Source organism: Centruroides vittatus, unplaced genomic scaffold (genome assembly GCF_030686945.1).
Source record: "Centruroides vittatus isolate TY-2023 unplaced genomic scaffold, ASM3068694v2 contig_575, whole genome shotgun sequence".
In the NCBI taxonomy this organism is placed as follows: Eukaryota; Metazoa; Arthropoda; class Arachnida; order Scorpiones; family Buthidae; genus Centruroides; species Centruroides vittatus.
The window spans coordinates 411,346-431,276 of record NW_027122344.1 but is presented as its reverse complement, the minus strand read 5'-3'; the positions used below and the strand labels follow the sequence as shown (position 1 = coordinate 431,276).

At 34.5% G+C, this 19,931-nt stretch overlaps 1 protein-coding gene and 2 long non-coding RNA genes across 4 annotated transcripts in view; 1 reads left to right on the top strand and 2 right to left on the bottom strand.

Moving 5' to 3' along the window:
- LOC136979040 (uncharacterized) overlaps window positions 1-19,931 on the bottom strand; it is a 68,648-nt gene that overhangs the window by 48,147 nt on the left and 570 nt on the right. The gene's annotated exons all lie outside the window — the stretch shown is intronic.
- Window positions 1,972-4,707, bottom strand: vvl (ventral veins lacking). The gene has a single exon (XM_067274916.1). The coding sequence runs from the start codon at window positions 4,560-4,562 to the stop codon at window positions 3,294-3,296; it is 1,269 nt and encodes a 422-aa protein (XP_067131017.1). The 5' UTR covers window positions 4,563-4,707; the 3' UTR covers window positions 1,972-3,293.
- The window catches only part of LOC136979041 (uncharacterized), a 29,914-nt gene continuing 14,845 nt past the window's right edge, over window positions 4,863-19,931 (top strand). Inside the window, exons 1-3 of one of the 2 annotated variants that reach the window (XR_010881325.1) lie at window positions 4,863-5,151; window positions 8,269-8,337; window positions 13,947-14,048. This is a non-coding gene — a long non-coding RNA (uncharacterized lncRNA). Of the gene's footprint in view, window positions 5,152-8,268; window positions 8,338-13,946; window positions 14,049-19,931 lie in introns of those variants that run through there. The other variant, XR_010881324.1, reaches the window with a different exon arrangement.

The window sequence follows — 19,931 nt, the reverse complement described above, 5'->3', positions numbered from 1 at the left end:
CTCTCCGGTATTATGCGTTTTAAATTCCTTTTCGCACATTTTCCATGCGAATAATTGAGAACCGAGTGATAAATGCCATCTTCGGGCCTTCATCTTCATCTCCTAACAACCTCGTCAGTGTATCAGATTTATGTAATTCTTTAAATAAAAAAAAGCATTAACAAGAATGTCTCGACTCTATTTTATAATTCAACAAGCAAAACAAACTTTCTCTTATTTTATTAGTTAATGATAGAACAACACGGTAATCATCTCTCAACTCGGCGCATTCTAACCTATATAACAAAACACTGATAGTTTCAACGAGGTCAGTATTGATTACTTTCTATATTATAGATAAATCAAAATTGATTTTCGATAATAGAGTAACATAATATGCTAGGCAAAAAATGCTATTTCAACAAAATATTTACAGTTCATTATACATCATCTCTACAGTTAAAGACGAGAGAATTGCAATGAAGAAAACAATGTTGACAAATATCTAATGGGTATTAATATTTACGATATATTGTCTAAAGTAATAAAGATAGTAAACAGTAAAATAGCAGGTTCTATATAGAAAATTATTCACTACGGTTCCTCTCCTGAGAGCTGTATAATACCTAAGTTTTGGAAACTAAACTATCATGTCGAACTTTCCCTCTTCTGTTGTGAATGTGTGTGTGTGTGTGTGTGGTATATCTCTAAAATCTTCATTGCCTTTTATAGATTAAAGCTAACGTCATTGTAAACTGTTCTTTCTGCTGATCGTAAAATGCCCCTTTAATTAAATAAGATAACTAGGCTATTTTCCAAATTAATCTATAGAAGAATGAATCTGTTCGAAACTTATTAAACTTTTTTAGCTGTAAAAATTTGTCAATAATAATAATAAAAATAATAATGAACTGATTCATTCTCCTGTAAATAGTTAATATTTATAGTTATAAGTTGAATAATATAAAATTTAATAGCTAAATATATAATGAAAAAAACTTAGTCTAAGCCAAGCTCAGACATCAGCAAATGAAAAGTTCAGCAGTAGATTTTGCATTTGACACCATGCATTATTAACAGCTGTATATTAGGCGCAATGCATTAACATAATAATGATTATGGACGGATCTATTTTCTAAATTTAGTTTACACTCTGAAAATTTATAGAATACAGTTTTTTAATTTCCCAAAAAATAATTATCCAAGAGTTTCTCTACCAATTAATGTAATAAATTTTACTTAGTTTTAACAAAGTTATATCCCAGGTTTCTAGCCTTTCACAGTTTATAGAACGCATGCAGAAGCCAGGATTAAAGCTGTAAGTGGAAGACACGCAGTTTTAAGTCGATGTGTAATATGCTAACTATTGTTGTTTAGTTTGATTAGATTGTGGCACGTGACTGCTAGTAGATGGTCAATAAAAGAGTAATTAAAAGTGAAGGCGATACAGGTTACGAAGAATGTAAGCTGTGACGGTAAGCGAGTATAGAAAGCGGACGTGTTCAACGAGAAATATATAGGGTATTGTTTACGAAAAGGAGCAATTTTGGTGACAGAGCACCACAGTCCATTAAATAACCAAAAAGTAGCTGGATTTTTTGACGCAGATGACTCTATCATGCTCGACAAGCAACTGTGTTGTTGCAGCCAGTCTGGTATATGTGCCAGTTGAAAGGCAGACCAGACTCTGTAACCCAACGCCGGCAAAGCAACAATAGATCGGACGACTCCTGCTTGTTACCTGTCCAAGCAGGAGGCACGCGGTAGGGGGTCGAGGAATGCTGCCCGAGGAACAGTGAGGCAAGTCGAGGGCAGAAGTTGGTGTTTCGGGCCAGAACGTTCCCACCGTCTCCCTCACTACCTACATATCGGCGAGTACGAGTTAAGGGTAAGCAGTTTCAAACAAGGTATGACTGCTAAGGTCATGGAAAACAAGATGGCGTATGGACACCGAGTTCTGTTTGTGTAGCGGATGAAAACAAAGACAGACACTTTCGTAATAGTCGCAAAGAATTTGCTGTTTATTTTCGTGTTAATGTCACTATAGCAATATGATACAACGTTAGCACAGAACTACAGTCATTAGAATATCATTTTTTTTTAAATTTTTTTACAGAGTTTTGGTTGCTGTCTTCACCTTGTTCTCGAGATACCTGTACAATACGTAAATCTTTGATGTTTACTTAACTGGCTTGAACTTTTTAGTTTGATAGTTCAACCACTGATTGGCTATTTGATTCATATTTACGTTAACGACGTTTCTTTTCTGCGTGTGTGAATTTTCTGTTTACTCTAAGCACACAAAGGTACCAGATCTAAACCTGTCGGTCAGTCTGACAGTAGTGATAGTTAAGCCTAACTGTGTAGTTTCTACGAATTTTTTTTTTGTGGTTGGTTCTTAAATGACGTAGACGTGGTACAAATGACGCAACGACACAACTACTGCAAGATGGGCAATGGAGGGGAAATTAAACTGATGGGCTACTGACGGGGGAAGAAGAAATCACACCCCCTCTAAGGAGAGTCCTAAAGTACGTTATACACAGTGCCGACAAGAACAAGAGAGATCTATATACAAAGTGAAATTGGGGTGTTCCTTAGAGGGGGTCGGGATTGGGACTACAGCGAGGGATTGCTTGGCACCCCGGAGACTGGCTCCGCCGGTATTTTATCGGTATGTGTGACATTAATAAAAAATACCGTATTATCGTCGTTAGGCCTAACCGCTCGTACATGAGGCCTAACCGTCCCTCGTAACCCACACACGCTGCTTACATCTCTACAACTATTCCAGCTACATTATCCCGGCCCTCAAAGTGATAGTTAACACTAGTTTGTGGCATGTCTAACATTGAACCCTGATAGTTGAACTGTGACCGTAGCTCCAGCTTAGACCAAACTAAGCCTAATTGTTTACCTCCCGATTATTTGAACGCCCCATGCCGACGTCTAAGCGGTAGAAATAAGCCTACCTTCCTCCCGGCCTGAGACTAGCTACCTCGGCCGCATGTTTACTTGCTTCTTGGTGCTAGGCCTAAAGCCTGGGGCGAAAAAACTGTCCGCAGTCTGAATGCTCTCCAACTAGCGACACGATAGAAGTAGGTGAAATAATAATTGGCACAAATAAACATCTCACCTGTATCAATTGGAAACTATGTACAACGTACACCTTGTGGCTTGAGGTGGGGATTGTGCACACACAAAACACTTCGTCCCAGCACGGGGCAGTTCCTGGGAGGGCAGTCTGTGAGCGTCCGAAAGTCACACACTCACATTCACGCATTCAATCACAAAGTCCAAGTGTCCAGTGATGGTCAGTGAGCTGTAAGTGACTGGCCGACACTGTGGATGGGCAGGCTAGAGGTATGAGGCGGCGGAGACTGCAACATTGGAGGACTGTGCGAATGAGCATGCAGGTGACCAGGACTGCCGCCATGACCCAACATCATCTCCCCGCCGTTTCCCGGAGTCGGTCCGTTTCCTTGTAGCTGGCTGGCCGGTGGGGTCATGCGTTTTTCCTTTTGTCGTCGGTTGCAAAACCAAACCCGCACAACTTCCTTTTCAAGTTGGAGACTGTCCGCTAGATTTGCGATCTCCTGAGCTGATGGCTTCGGCTGTTTGTGAAAGTGACTTTCTAGGGCCCCTTTCACAGACACCTCGATGCTTGTCCTTTTCTTCCTCTTCCTGCCCTGGGCTGCGATCTTGTCAATGCTTGTTGGCGATCCTGTTGTGCTATCTGCTTCTTCTAACCACTTTGCTAGTAACGGTTTCAATTTGCACATATTTTTGAAGCTGAGTTGAAGCGCTTCGAACCTGCAGATTGTAGTTTGGCTAAACACATTACCATATAGGGTTCCGAGAGCCAGTCCTACATCGGCTTGAGTGAACCCAAGCTTTATCCGTCTCTGTTTGAATTGTTTGGCAAATTGTTCCAAATCGTCAGAACTGGGTGCTTCTTCTTCACCACTTTCGGGGTGCCTTGGGTCCAGACCTCTCGGATGCACTGAATCGTGCTGATGATGATGGGGGTGGTGCTGATGGTGATGATGGTGATGTTGCTGCTGGGCCTGCTCGTGTGGTGGAACTTCTCTCATGGCAGGATGGATTTGAGGTCCCCCTCCATGGGCTAACATCCCATTCATGCCATAGGCAGGGTGCTGTAGAGGCGACGACCCGTTGGCTGGGGGTGGCATACCACCCATATGTGAAGAGGCTAGAGAGGAGTGGTGCCAGGGGTGGGAGGCCGCCATGTGTTGAGGCGGACGGTGATGAAGGGCACCGGGATGGAGTTCGGCACCCGTATGAGGCGGTGGTTTGATATCTTGCGAATGGAGACTTGGCGGTGGCATTCCAGATGACCAGGACCCGGGATCTGTGTGCGAAGGTATGCTCACCCATTGCGGATGAGGACCGAGTGCATGGCCGTTCGGTCCCTGGTGTTGCGGCGGTACATACTTCATCTCTAGTGGCTCGCGACCGTAGCCGGCCTGCGAGGTGGCGACCTGCATGTCTGCAGCGTGTGCGCTCGTCAGTGAGGACACGCTAGTTGTGGCGATATACGGATTGGACGTGCTGGTAGCCATGCTGCGGCAGACATGGGCGCCGCTTCGATCTGACTTGCAAAACGACTGGCGCTCCTATGCGCTCTGCATTGCTGCCGATCCAGCCTCGCTTTAGACCACGGCCATCGCTGCTATGATGGATCGGGCTGTGTCTAAGCTTCCTATTGGTTGATCGCACGATAACAGACAGTAGACTCCAACCTATCAGAAGAAAAGTGGTTCCGTGCGACTTCTCCATTGGCAGAGAGTGATGTGGGAATGGAATCAGAGAACGCGTGGTGAGGCTGACCCGCTGCGGTACACTAGCGCCGCCGCCACACGTGCAGGCGGAGTTGGAGAAGGGAGGCGGGAGACAAGACTGCAGAGATTGATGTAGACAACGTGCTTGGGGTCTAGCCCAGCACTACATTCACTCCAGCTCTTAAAGTTTTGGCTGTCTCGACATGGCGGATGTGTTTACAAATATCAGCTGACGGTTTCTGCTAACTGAATTAAAATATCTAGAGATTTAGTCACGTTTTCGAAATTTTTAGTTTTTTCGAACTGTGAAAATAAATTTTGCCGTTTTGATGACTTGGATAAGAACGAACCTTAGATGCCAATTCAGAGGGTAAGGCACAGTTTTGTAACTATAAATGTACTTATTATTGAAAAGGTTAATAAAATGCAGAAAGAAGAAATTAATATTCAATAATTAGTTGTGGTAAACGGATGTTAGGAGGGTGGTAGAGGGACTGAACTAGAAAAAGCTTTGTCGTTTTTTAACAGCGAGTCGGACCAGGGAGCCCCGCTGCTAGATGACCCAAGCTCCCTGCAGCTGTCCGGCAGTTTGTAAAACCGCTTACCGATAAATCTGGGCCAACATCGAAGCTGCAATACATAAACACAATGAAACGTACTAAAACAAAAAAATAATAAATAAATAAAAAATATGAATCGGTTAGTGACACCTGTCAACTGCCTTCTCGATATTTATTTTCTAATTTAGAAAAAAAAAACTACATATTGCGTGAAAGACAAATATTGTATTATCAATCAATACTACTACAAATTTTTATCACGAAACTTAATCCGTAACATAAAAAATAGAGAAAATTCTATTAAATTTAACTAAAAATTAAACGTAGACTAATTTATAAAAACACTTCCTAAGTTTCCCCTTATAGACTAACTCCCAACACATGACGGAACACACTTTGCTTCTCGTGTGATAATTGTCAGGACCTTGATAATTAACAAAAATTGTTAATAATTGTCTAAATCATAGCCTATTAAGACAATGATCGGTTTATAACATTTTTTTTTTTTATATTTTAACAATGTCCGTTGCAATAGCCTTATCACACGAAGCCTGAAGGCATAATAGTAACTCGATAGCTGGTCTAACCACGTATAGACTATAGACTATATAATTTTTTTATTTATTTTTTTCAGTTCCGATTGTTCATTCTGCCTAAGCTTGTTTTCTATTTAGAAAGAGATTGTTTCAATTGGAAAATTTTGTAAGTCGCCTAAAGCAAAAGAAAATGTAGAATCCAATGTCGGAATTAATTTTAATTAAAAACAGGCTACAGATAATTCCCTCTACGCTGGAATTATCCCGATTATACTATTTAAAAAATCGATATGACGTAGGAGATTAAGTCAGCCTGTAGGCCCGTACCAATCTGTTAAGTTGGCTAGGCGCCCTAATCCACGGATTACAGCCACCGGTATCCATCTAATAAACATTAATGAGACTACCAATTTCATCTTCACCAAAAGTAACAGACGTTTAATAGGAGCCTTATATATAGAAGCGGCCTAGATATCGGAGAGGATAGCTCCCCAGTGTCTTTCCGAGCGCCCAAAGAAAGATTTATGAGGCAAAACGCTGACAGCCCTTCGATGATCACGTGATGTACTGCACGTGCTCGTCACGTGTCCCTCTACATTTTCACTTTTCGTTTTATCTTCTCACTTTCGAAATCCTCCTCCTGGTACCTTTGGGAAAGTCTCTTCGGTATCACTTGCTTTCACATATATATATGTATTTATATATACTTATATCTATATATGTATGAATATATCTATGTATATATGTATTTAAGAAGAGTAACAAGTAGACGTTTACCACCTTTCCAATTATCGTTTGCAGTTTGTCATCGTGAAACACCTGAGACAGGTGTACTAAAATTTTTGCAAACTTTTAAGTCCACAGGTGTTTGGCAAAGTTGCTATAACGTTGAGCTTTTACTGCTGATCAACGACGTCTATTCCGCCACCTAGTGTATGATTGTGGAACTATAGCAACTTCCAACAGCAAATTTCGTTTAAAAACAAAAAAGAAAAAAGTGACTATTTTATTACAATTATTATATTAAAATATAAACCATAATACGTTTTTTTATTTTCTTCAACTAAAAAATTCTGCTAATTTTTTCTTTATTATTTTATTAAATTGACCATCCAGGGTGATATTCTCTAGCGATTTACAGAGAGCTTTTTTTACATTTTTTTTTTAATATACAAATTATGGATAGGAATTCCGTAAAGGATTTACTTTTAAAATTGTAAACAAATATGCACAGTAGTGGAAATTTTTTTTTGCAAGGAAACGTGGCAAAAAAAGGCAATTTGATGAATAACAGAGATGTTAGTGTTTGTAAGAAATTAATGACGCCTAGAATAAAACACTCCATCGTTGTGGAGTGCCAAGCTACAGGAAATTACATTACACACTCGAGAATGGTACTAACTAGAGTGGAAGGAGAAGCACCGAGGAAAAAAAAGGAGAATGATTCTATTTCTCACCCAGTGACGTCATAAACAGACAATTGAACTGATTGGAGGAGATTTTCATGGCAGAACCTGCTATTCTTCAATATCCCCCCTTTCTAATGTCCTATATAATAAGCGAAAAATTATATTTATCTCAAAAATAATTTTTACAACCTTTCGACTCTATTACAGATCACTTATAATAAAACATTTTCCACGGAGAAACTTATAGAAATAGTATATCTGTCTTACATTATAACAGTTGGAATTATTTAGATTAGTTTACAGTAAGAGAGATGTGTGTTTTGGTATCGTAAAGGCTAAGTCAAAAAAGTGGTAATGATTTTAAAGGAAGTAAATAAATCATAACAGCAGCAAAATTAAATGTTTTGTTTGCATAAGTAAGCAATAAAATACAGGAAAAAGCGTTTCAATTAAATTTACTGGAATAATAATAAATATGGTGTAGCTTTGAATATTGGAAATATATGCATGTTTATATAGAAAAAAAGAATATAGGTGTATGTGATAGTTGTATGTAAAATAGTTCTCCTTTTTGTGTACGACGATGTGTAGAACGCATATGGGAGTTACGTTTATTTCTATTGAGAGGCCATTTAAAATTTAAATCGAAAAGAATTCCCTTGCTGTTTAGAATTTAAAATGGTTTCCAAGTTGTGAAGTTGATCTTTCATTCGTTGTATTGGGTGCTCAATATATTGCCGATAGGAGCAAGATGCATGGAAGAAGAGAATTTTCACTTTCATACAAATAAAAAATTTACTTCTCTTTATATTGTGATTTTTTCGTCTTTTTCTCCACCAAATTTTTGATGGACCTAGCCGAATATACGTAAAATTACTTTTTAACGTCTGTATATAGGTTCTTTATATAACTTTAATTTTATAGTTTACTAAATAGCGTTAATAAGCTTATTATAAACTTATTTTTCTACTTCTTTTTATAGTCTCGACGGAGAATTTCGAACGGGGGAAACGAAGCGTCTCCGATTTCTGCAAAATTTCAAGATTACGCGGTAAGAAATTTATTCAATTTTCGTCTTTCGTTCAATAAATACCCTTCTAATTTAAATTCTACGAATGTCTTAATGATTTGTAATGTTTGAAATCGACTCTTTAAAATTAATAATCGAAGATAATTTATGGTAAACTATAATTAAGCTCATTTTTCTTATTTTTAAAAAGAATTTAATCAATATTATACTGTAGGAAAGGTTAAAAGATAAATTGTTATCTATGTTAAACTTTCTTGGAATAAGAAGCAAAAATAATCAATTTTAACTGAAAATTGCCCAACAGTTTATTAAACCTTGATCGTAACAGACGTTACGTTAAATAATAATATGAGAAATCCTGTTTTATAGCCTAAATTCAAGTTTTAATAGTTTTATGATAATTTTCTGCGTGGAATTGTATTCATACGTTATTGACCCGTAGATCCCATTTTTTTAAAATGTATTTATTACAAATTTCGAAGTAAATCCGTTAAGGTGTAATACAAAACATTATAGGAATATTTGCTTGTTTTTTTCGTAACGAGGATAATGTCCCTATTCAAACTCGTGACGAAAACAATTAAAACGAAAATATGAGGAAAATTTTTCTGAGGGGAGTCAATTAAATTAAATGCCCCCTAGTGTCAGGATACAGAACTACGAGGAACAGGATGTTTTAGTACAAAACGAGTTTTACGGACGTCGTGTGTTTTGTAAAGGGAAATGCAGAAATAGGGGTCAGTGCTGTAATTTTAGGGTCACGGCCTGGCAGGGGTCCGATCCCAGCGACCTCTCACATGGCCGACAGGTGGTCCATGTGTAGCAGGTGCAAAAACGAGTGATAAGCGGCCTCTTCCTTTCTTCCTCATGTAGCCTACTTGTAATTTTCAAACCATATTATTTAATGTTTGATGTCTTCTTTATGACCGTAACCTCTTCTAAGAACTAATTTATAATAATGTACACTATGGTTTACACATGTAAACTTATTATAATACAAAATGCCAAGGCACACACTCCCGTTTGGGCCCTAACCATAGCTGGATCAGCCTAGTAGTTAATAAAATATATTACTCCAATGTTGGCTTAAGGACCTTCATCACATGTCTTCCCTACGAAGCTTATATTTCTTATTAATCCCACTACATTTCGTCATAATTTATATCTAGAAAGTTCGTTTTCGATCATCTAGAAATTCCAAAAACTGTTACTTAACTCCGTCTAACATAAAAATATAATAATATAGAATCGTATTAGAATTTGTATCAAAAACCGTTGAAAAACTGATGGGCACATAAAATTATCATGGCTATTTGCGACCTTCGAGGCCTTCACTTCATCCCACTTGGAGAAATACTGATGCAGATAGCATAATGAATTAAACATGTTCATTTTACAAACAGGCTATAAGCCCAATGAATTGGAGATGAATATTTTTGGATAACTCATTATTAAATCATAAAGCAGTTTTCTCGAATAAACTGAATGATTTTATACGTTAAAAAAGACAGATTTAGTAATGCGCTGTGTGTTCAACGTTCTGAATTAGTTCAATCGTAAAGTAATTATATATTTTTTTAAAATTTTAAACCTGTAAAAGCACTCGAACATTGTCGGCATTATAAGGATGTTCGTTTACAATTTATAGTGATACAACAGGGAATTAGTATTTCTTAGAAACAGATAAAAATCTTCGGCACGTAGACGAGATAAGATTTTAAATATATAAATTATTATTTTTTTTATAGCTTAAGAAACTAATCCTAAAATTAAATAAATATATATAAGTTTAGAATATTTATAAATTCATCGATGATTTAGATGGAGTCGTAGTTTTTGAAGCTAGAGATTAATTTAGTCGAATAATTGTTCATTGTTAACAAAAGTGGCTTTTGTAAATTTAGAGTGAAAGTTTTCCGTTTACAGATGACATTGTTAAGTTTAAGTTTAGATAAAATACAGGAACTTTAAAATAAAATAAATTTTAAGAGGAACGAACATGGAGTTCGTGGGTTTAGGTTATGAACGGTGTCATACGCCTTCATTTATTATAGTGCTAATGAAGCATCTGCCTTTGAGATGGGTTTACATCTCCGCTAAGAAGCATAAGACCAGTTTTCTTGACAATGAAGTCTACTGATTTGGCGGACTCATCCGTCATTCTGCTACACTCGCCATTTCCATCTATTTCCCTTCAACTATGCTACTAAATATGTAGCAGACGAACACAGACGCGTCAGATGGCTTCAGTGACTGAGCTTCTGGCCCTCGGAATGCAGCTCTAACGCCGAGGAGAAAGTCTCAAGCGAAGTGCATACGGTTATTTTGCCTAGATTTTCTGCAACTGCTAATGTTCTAGTGAGTATTGTTTGGATATCCGAAGCGAATAGGTTATTTCTATCGTTTCCTCTTTATTGATTTAGTTGGGGTAAACAACTGCCTATTTGTTTATTTATAGCTGTGGCTTGGTATTTCGCTTCTCTTGTTAACGTTCAAGTTCTCTAACCATCATATAAATCGTCGCTTCTCGGTATGGTTCCGTAGAAATCAAACGGATTAAGGGTGCCTTGTTAGTTGCCGTTCTTATTGAAGTATTTAAGATCCTGTACATTCCTTACAAAGGCCTCAACTTTTCGCCTTTCTTTAGTTTAGAAAGGATGCTTTTGTTATTCAGTCTCACAAATAAAACTCCCATACAAAAACCCGAGTGTTTGAACTTATCTTGGTTGAGTAATTCATTACACTGTTCTCAGGATTTGAATTTTTCTAGAGTGACTGTTAGCATAAAAATCCTTATTAAAGTAATTTTTTCATTGTTTTAAATATAAATAGTTGTATTTGCGTTCTTATTCCGTATAAATATTTTTATATAAAATCACCATTATTGAAAATAGGCCACAATAACTAAATTGCAGCTTGAGTATTTTATAAGACATTGCACATTTGTATCCTTACTTTAAGAGTACATGCGAAATTTCTGACATTATCGAGCTATCAACGAGCCGAAAAATGATAAAAGTCGCTTAAAAAACTTATTTTAAATTAGTTCTACCGGTCATTCCTCCAAACTGATGCGTATAAAAGTTCGTAAAAGTTGCTTACTACAGGCCTATCATATTAGAAAATCGAATGTAATCAGTTAAGCTGAGAAGACTACTGAACAGACGGTAACCAATAGAAAGCAATAAAATTTTCATTGGCCTTATCAGTAGTCTACAATCTCGGCTTAAGCCTTACGCATTAGAAAAAAATATATATAGGCTTTATAGGCTCTTAAAATATAACTTAGCTAAATACATACTTAAATACTGATTACTTATCACAATTTGGCGTAAACTCCCAACTGAAGATGATAAAAAAAGGGTGTTTAGAATCATAGTGGAATTTATTTAGATAAGCCTGAGAAGAGGCGCAGATTCTGTTTTTGTATGCCGAATTTTAGAAGAATTTTAAAAATCCATCATACTGAACTATTGAAAAAAACAGATTACGACTTGTGTAACTCTGACCAAAAAACGGATGGAGATAGAGTTAGTTGTCCAGAGTTAAGCTTATATTGACGCCATTCAGTCGTGAATCTACAGTACGTTTACAGACGACTTTACAAGTAGTCTCCAGATCTTGCGAAATAAAGTGCAATCTTGTCGCCCAAACCATTCAACCGAACACCTCTTTCCTAGTTGACTTAAATCTCATGAAATTCGATGACTGACGTTAGAAAAGAAAGGTATTGTTATGTTATTATCCAGGCTTGGTAGTCCATGTTGAGAATTCTGTTACATTTGTCCTGATATTTGGAATCAAATATAAATCAGCAACTTGGAAAATGCGCTCAATATGAAGCTTGATTTCATATTGGAAAAATTTCCTCTTTATAAAGAAAAATAAAAATATATATTAATCGCTTAAAACTGAAAATAATTTAAAGTTATAATAAAAATTTTTCCTTATAAGTAGAAAAATTCCAGCTGGGACAATCCTATATTTCTCCCAACCGAGATGATTCTCTACACCTGTGCTTATAAACATTCATCCAGTGCCATACTCTTTAATTAATAGATTAAATAGAAAAAAATCTTCGATATCGCCGAGATAGCAATCTAAATATCCAACACCAATTAAATGATCATTAAATCTTATTCAACTTACCAAAACACAATATGTGTAAGCTGAATGGCGTTAGATCTAGAGATTGATATAATGATACAATAGATGATTTGAATAATGTAGCAAAAAGCTTCCTTTTTGCTACATTATTCAAATCATCTATTGTCGCAAAACATAGTTTGATATCATCCTTTATATACATCTATACACACGCGTTAAAAAATGTATTTTAAACTAATTGGAATGTGAATAATCGAGACGTTAAGAAAGGTGAGAAAATTCACTCATTAATGTTTTTCTGCATTAAATTTCAATTAAAACGACATCAGTGGAGAATTTTGAAATTTCCAGATATCAATCTCTCTCTTTCTCTTCTGCCAAACGTTTTTTACTTAATGATATTCAACGCTATTAATTAGAATCCTAATTTAATTATGATTTAAATTCTATCGGGTGTCATCAGTTTATCGTCGGATAGCAATAAGACGCGGTTTCTTCATTTTACTTTAGCTTAAAATTGCAGACTAATGGCTGGATTTTGCACATCAACAAATATCTACGTATCTTTTATAGCCTAAAGAATTCCTGAGAAATTTTTCATTCCTCTTGCAACTTATTAGCTGTAGGGTATAGTGTCTCCATCTAGCGTCGAGTAAGAAGCATTTTTTTTTTTTGGTTGTGGTTGATCATGAATCACGACCCCCTATCCATACCACTGTAAAAACTTACGGCAGTTTGTGGAATGTGATATATAGTAGCTGCTATCATTTTTATTCCTACATGGCACAGTCTAGTAAATTTCGCCAACTAGATTAATATTGGAGTCGCTATAAATTTTAAACCACTGTTTAAAACTAGATGCTTTAATGCAGTTTAATTTTCGTTTAAGAATCTTATTTGTAAACTCGATTTATATGTTATGAATGTATATGTGGTCATTTTAACGAATTATTTTAAATGATGTAATACGATATTATAGTTATTATTGATAATAAAAATAGTAACGATACATAAAATTTTTACGTTTACCGCAATTTTTATCATAAATAAAACGTTTATAATTAAGAAAATCATCTAAAATACGTCATTTGGCAGTATTTAATGACTAGAATTTTAATCAATCGGGGTTTAAAATATATTAAAATTTATCAAATGATTAAATATAGCAGATTTTGTAATAAGAAATTTATAAATTCCATCTTTATCATTGAAACTTATATTTAAATAACGACCCGTTTACTCTTGACTATAATATAAATTATAATTAAATTTTACATTATGAAGACCCATCGTTGTTTTAGGGTAAACCTTAACTTTATATTCCTTTAATTAAGTACACTCCAATTCTTTCAATATGCACTTTTATATTAAGTTATAAACTATATTAAGATTCTTAATATAGTTTATAACTTTTATTATCTGTAGTTTTTATAACTGAGTATAATTTAGTATAGAATAATTATGATATAGTCATAAAAGTGTTCGCAATGCATATAATATTTTAATAAAATTATTTTTTTCAGAAGTGAAAAGATGATTATTTGAAGTCTATGGAAATTTTCGTAATTATTTTGTTTATATTTAAATTATTTGGTTCGCAATAAAAAGTTCTATGATCATAATAAGTACAGCAGCCTATTAATATACGTATAACCTAAGTATTTATTATACGCTTTATGCGTTATAAATATCTAGAATGTAATATATAGTCGTAAATTTTAGGCATAGAATTTTATAAGATAATCGCTAAAATTATCATTGTAATTTTAAGGCTTATCTTATAAATTCTGTTGTATTATTTATTATCTTGAAAGATTAAATTATTGTTATATATGCATATCAATGTTAGAGATATACAACACATAAGCAATGATTTAGTTTACTTCCGAAAGTATTTGAAAATTTTCTAGTGGCCTGTACTAAAATTTTAATTAGTGATTTATTTATTAAATGTTATAAACTTTTTTAATACTATAAATTTGCAGTTTTAAATAGTTTTCAATCGGGTAGAATATTAACAAACTACTAAATCCAATTTTCACATAGGCCTATATTAAGAAATCATATAAATATTTTCTGAAAATTGACATGTAATTTGATTGTTAAATTAAGAATTAAAAACTTAATGAAAGTTAGAATTCGCTTAATAATTTCGATTAATACTCTAAAATATTACACAACTTTTGTTATTAAATTTAACGAAAATTAAAACTTAAAGTAAAGAGCAAAACAGGCAAAATGAGAAGTTTATGCTCGATTCTAAGAGTTCTTAATACATATAATTTTTATTGAATTATTTCTCATAGAAGTGAAAAGATAACAAATTGAAGTCTAGAGAAATTTTCATAATTCGCTTATGAAAATCGTTCGTGTCCAATATGGTATTTTCGTGAAATGTAGACGGGACATAAGAGCTCAGTCAATAGACTAGCGTTAATCATAGACAGATATTTGAAATATCCAACGTAGACCTCGGAATAGGTTTCGTGAGGAAGAATGTGGTTGTTCTCAGTGTCTGGGATCTGGCTTTAGCGTGTCACTAGTCGTTAGAACTGGTCTCCTGACATAACATTTATCTCCATTATCAGACTGGACAGAGTGGTATTTAGTCCTAATGTCATACGTCACTCCCTGTGTATAGCTACTAGCACTGTAATTTCTTCTCTTACTATAACCTACTCCAACTGTTCTGCTCGGCATTGAAATAACTGTCAGCATTACCTTCATAGATAAGTTACTTGATTTTTGTTTTACGTGAGATGAATCTGATATGGACACGGCGATTTGAAACTGCGTTTAGATCAAATATGTTAAGTAACTAGAACTGAGAAATTTGAAAGAGATAGATTTTTTTAGAAGGATAAAACTTCATTCTTTTCCCCCTTCTTCTTATTGCTGATAATTTTGCCACGTAATCATTAATTTAGTCATAATGCTCTTTATTGGCGTTGATTCTATGAGCATAAACTGTTTTTACTTTATAAAATTTAATGATTTTAATTACGAAAATTACAGGTTGGTACTTTTACGAATTGCTGCCTTCATAAAATTTTCTTTTGCACTTAGATTGATTAAAATTAGTCGAATTATAGTTCTTGAATGACATTTAAATCTAGATTTACTGTAAGAAGATCTACGTGTGAATAGATAATATAATGTCTCTTTTTTTTTATGTCAGCGTACTAAAATATGTTATGTAGATATTCAAACGAACTGTTTTTAAACACAATTTTTATAGATTCATATAACCTAAAGTTATTAAGTAGTAATAACTTAATTACTCACGCGTAAAAAGGATATCGTTTCCAGTTCGACAGTTTTGTTCTTTCTATTTCATGAAAAGCAAAATTGAAGAATTGATGATTCAAACCAACATTTTAACTTTGATTAAAAGGATAAAAACATTAATAAGATTCAAATAATTCTGTGTTTCTAATTTTCGTAAAGTTTACATGTTATTGTGTTTAACGTAGTGATGAACCGTGAAGCATAAGAATAAAGACTCAAATATAGCTCAAAAGTTCAAAAAGATTTTTGCCACGTTTTATTTTGAATAGACTTTCCTTCCCTTAAAATTTCATGAAATTTCATATTCCTAATTTTTCATGCATTATTTTATTAAGATGAGTAACTAAAATCTATAGTTTCTTGTATTATGTAAAAGATTATTAGTTAATTTTAGGAGAGTAAATTTCACAAAGATATAACTACAAACGATACATTTTGAAGCCTTAATTTAATCCAACAATTTTTACGTTAAATGTTAATATTAATAAATCCGTAGATCACTGTATAGAGGTTTTAATTTTTTAAATATAGTTTAAGTAAAGTTAAAATTCTAATAGATGTAGACACGGTTCGGAAACACGTTTTGAATCTGAATATATTAACAATTATTCATTCAAGGTGTAGTGTAGGCATACTTCATTCATTATTTATCGGTTACTGAAAATGCATAATCCAAACCACGAGCGCAAATGCGAGCCACAAAGAGAAAGAGAGAGACGGATTCGGAAAAATCGAAAATATGATTTTACAAAAGATTAAATCCTGTAAAAGATATATTTATTGTAAGCCTATTACGTTCACAATAAATAAATAAACTCTGCATCTAGTGTCCGATTAAGATAATCTCTATGATTATGACTCTAGTGACTCCATAATCTGGCATAGGTTAGGATCTCTCGTAAGGACATAATCATAATAAATCTTCTTGTCTTAGTGGGAATACTAAATCATTATTCTTAGCTTAGGTAAAAATACAGGTAAAAACTAATCTTATTCTGTATTATAAGCTTAGTGCAGGCGCTATTCAAGTATATACAATAATCCTACTTGACTTCCATTCTTAAATGGAAAGCCAAATTTTTCTCTATAAAAATGCCAAGGCCTAAATTGTTAACAGTTTCTTATCACAGTTAAAATTGCAAAACTTCATCCAGTTAACCACAACTGGGATAGTCTCGAAGAGAGATTCTCTCGTTCGTATTCAACATCGCAGGCAAAAATGAAAGATGACCCAAACTCTAGCAGAAAAACCTTATATTAAGATGAATACTGAATAGCAAAAAAGATGATATACCTCCTAGTGAGTGACAACTTCATCAAGAGATTGTCACCAAATGACACACCCCGGTTCTCAATGTGACAGATAATGTGCGCTTCTCACGGTGGCATCCGCTCTGACGTCACCCCGACGTCAGAAAATGGATCCCCGGAGAGGGACGAGAGAGTAGACAATCAACAAATGGAAAAACCATTGAGAATTAGGTCTATGGAAATTGTTCTGCCGATTTATGGTTTATGTAAAGATAGAATATTTATATATTCATACATATATTCCTTTCTGCCTTAGAATAAATTCGATTTTATCACGTGTAGGCCGCGTTACAAGTCTTTCTCATATAATTTGGCAGATCAACAGATGAAACAGTATAATAGTCATATTATGAAGATTTTAATATTTAAATAACACAAACCTTAGTATCTAATTTAACTCTAGTTTATTTCAATTAAGCAAGATGTGTGTTTGTACAAGCGACTATAGAATATTTTAACTTTATGCGACGACAAAACCTTAATTAAATACAAAACCAAGCCACCTTGGTAAATTAAAGAGAATAGACTACCCGTAATCATAAACAAGTAAGAATAATTATTGAAAATTTTAAAATGCTATTATATCTTTTATTATTTAGAAAATTTTAATAAATATCAATAAATGTTTATTAACAAACCAGACACGTAAACAAGAGGAGCATGGTAATGTTTTGTTGTGTAACCAACTCGATACATAACTGGAATAGTGCCTATTCCACACTTTCATGCTTTGATATTGTGCGATCGTTTTCAGTAAAAGTTGACTACGTGGATCTGTTTATTCTATGTTACCCGGGCAACGATCAATTGATTATTTATTTTCGGCAATTTTCGTCTAGAAAACGGCTCAGATTTTTATCAGAAATTGTGCTACTCTTATTAATAATTGGAAAAGTGAGTTTATCGTATTTCTATATTATATATTTATAGAATTATAAGGGCAGACTGTCCTTGATATTTTTATCGGTTTTGAATTGGATCCATACCAAAAATCTTTCGTAGTTTATAATAGATTATACTTTTTGAATATACACAGGCCTATAAATTTATAAAAAGTAACTTTTTCGCAGTTCTATAAAATTCATTGTCGATTAGCAGTAATCGAATTAATTTGAAAGTAAAAGTATTGCGTTATCCAGGTTTTTCACTGTTAAGATATTGTAGTCAATAAAAGATATCGCAATTGATATCAAATCAGACAACTAATGAAAGATATTTTTGATTTTCCGATATAAAATGCACCTTAGGTAGGTTGTAAATATGTAGAAAGAGCTAAGCATAATCTGGGAGAACGGGTCAGAGGAATTATAAAATGGATCCAAATTAATGAAAGTCTAGATTAAAACTTTATATAAATTTTAAGCATTTGTGATTTTAATTACCGGTAGTAAAAAGTAGAATTATAAATGATTTTCGCAAGAGTTTTAGAGGTTATATTAAAGCCAATACGTTATAAAACAGTTAATGAACTAGGTTTTTCGGCTTCCTACCAAAACATATAAGATATCAAAAACGATTCATCAATACACGTTTTGATATCTGACAAGTTACTCATAAAGTAAAGAAATATCAAAAACCAATAAACGATAAAAGATAAAAATGATAAGCGTTGTTAGAAGGAAATTTTAAATATAAAAATAAGATAGAAAACGCATTTATCGTTCTTAATAAAAAACATCGTATAAATTTACTTACATTATCCGAACAATTCGTACAAATAAACCGAAGCGGATTTAAAAAAAAGAAGGAAGAAATACTAAGGATAATTAACGCATACAATGAGAATACAATTAAAGATTGTATGTTTCTGTCTCATTTAGCGAAGAATTTATGGATCGGCAATTTGACGCCCAAATTAATAATTTATTATTAAGTAAAGAGGGCGAATAATGTGCAGAGGATGCTATAATGCGATGCATATCTGTCTCGCTAGGTGTCGCTAGCTAACGGAGTGAAGAGGCAACAGAGCGTGTAGGCGAAAGTCCCCCTTTTTTTTAATTGCAGATTGGTTAAGTGATAGCTTGTTCGAAGCTATGGCAAAGGTAGCAAAAATCCAATTGGAAAATTCTCTGCCGAAAAGTTATCTAGATGGAGTGGCGTAAAGCTTTTCAAATCTCCTTTTCCCACTTCTAATCCTCCAAGCTTTAGCGATTGATTGTAAACGTTTGCGGTTTGGTAATTAGGACGGTGTATCGACGACAACAAGACCTCTGGAGATATGATACGTAATTGGTCGGAGATGCACAGTTAACTCTTCTCTCACCCGATACAACTCGGTTACCTAATCCTGACACGGGTTACATTCGAGGTCGGCTGTGACGTCACGGCCGACCTTGGTGTAGTACAAGGTGTAGTAATTTATTTACATGGTTCTGTACAAGTCGCATCCGTGTCAAAAGTCAAAATTTCGGATCGGCCATGGCTAACGGCCGGTGTCACTTTCGGTGACGTCAGCGGGATTTCTTCCCGGGGACGGACACCTCCCACACTTTTCTAGACGCCCACTCATCCATAATGGAAGACCCGACAGCCGGTAGCCCACACTTGTCATCGCTTCAATCTCTTGTAATCATTGTTTACAAATGGAATGATACTTAAATCAAAATAAAGCGCGAAATTCAAAATTTCGAGTTTATTATTTTCTGTGTGACTTTAACGTTTGTGTGTTGTTGACGATTTAATGGAGTTGTAGTAGTAACAATGAGACCACTTTTAAGTTTTCATGTCTTCTATTGTCATCTCTGTTCTCGCCAATAACTGCTATTAACTCGTTAAATAACAAACATTAGCTAATATAATAACACAATATTTAGACTGCCTATTTCCAGTTCTGTTTGTCTAGGGTGGTGCGAGTCGACGTCACTAAACTGTCAGCACCCTCTGGTGATCGGTTATGATATTACTTCACT

What these genes read in the sequence shown, in the direction of transcription:
- vvl (XM_067274916.1), bottom strand. Translation starts at nt 4,562, where the DNA reads ATGGCTACCAGCACGTCCAATCCGTATATCGCCACAACTAGCGTGTCC.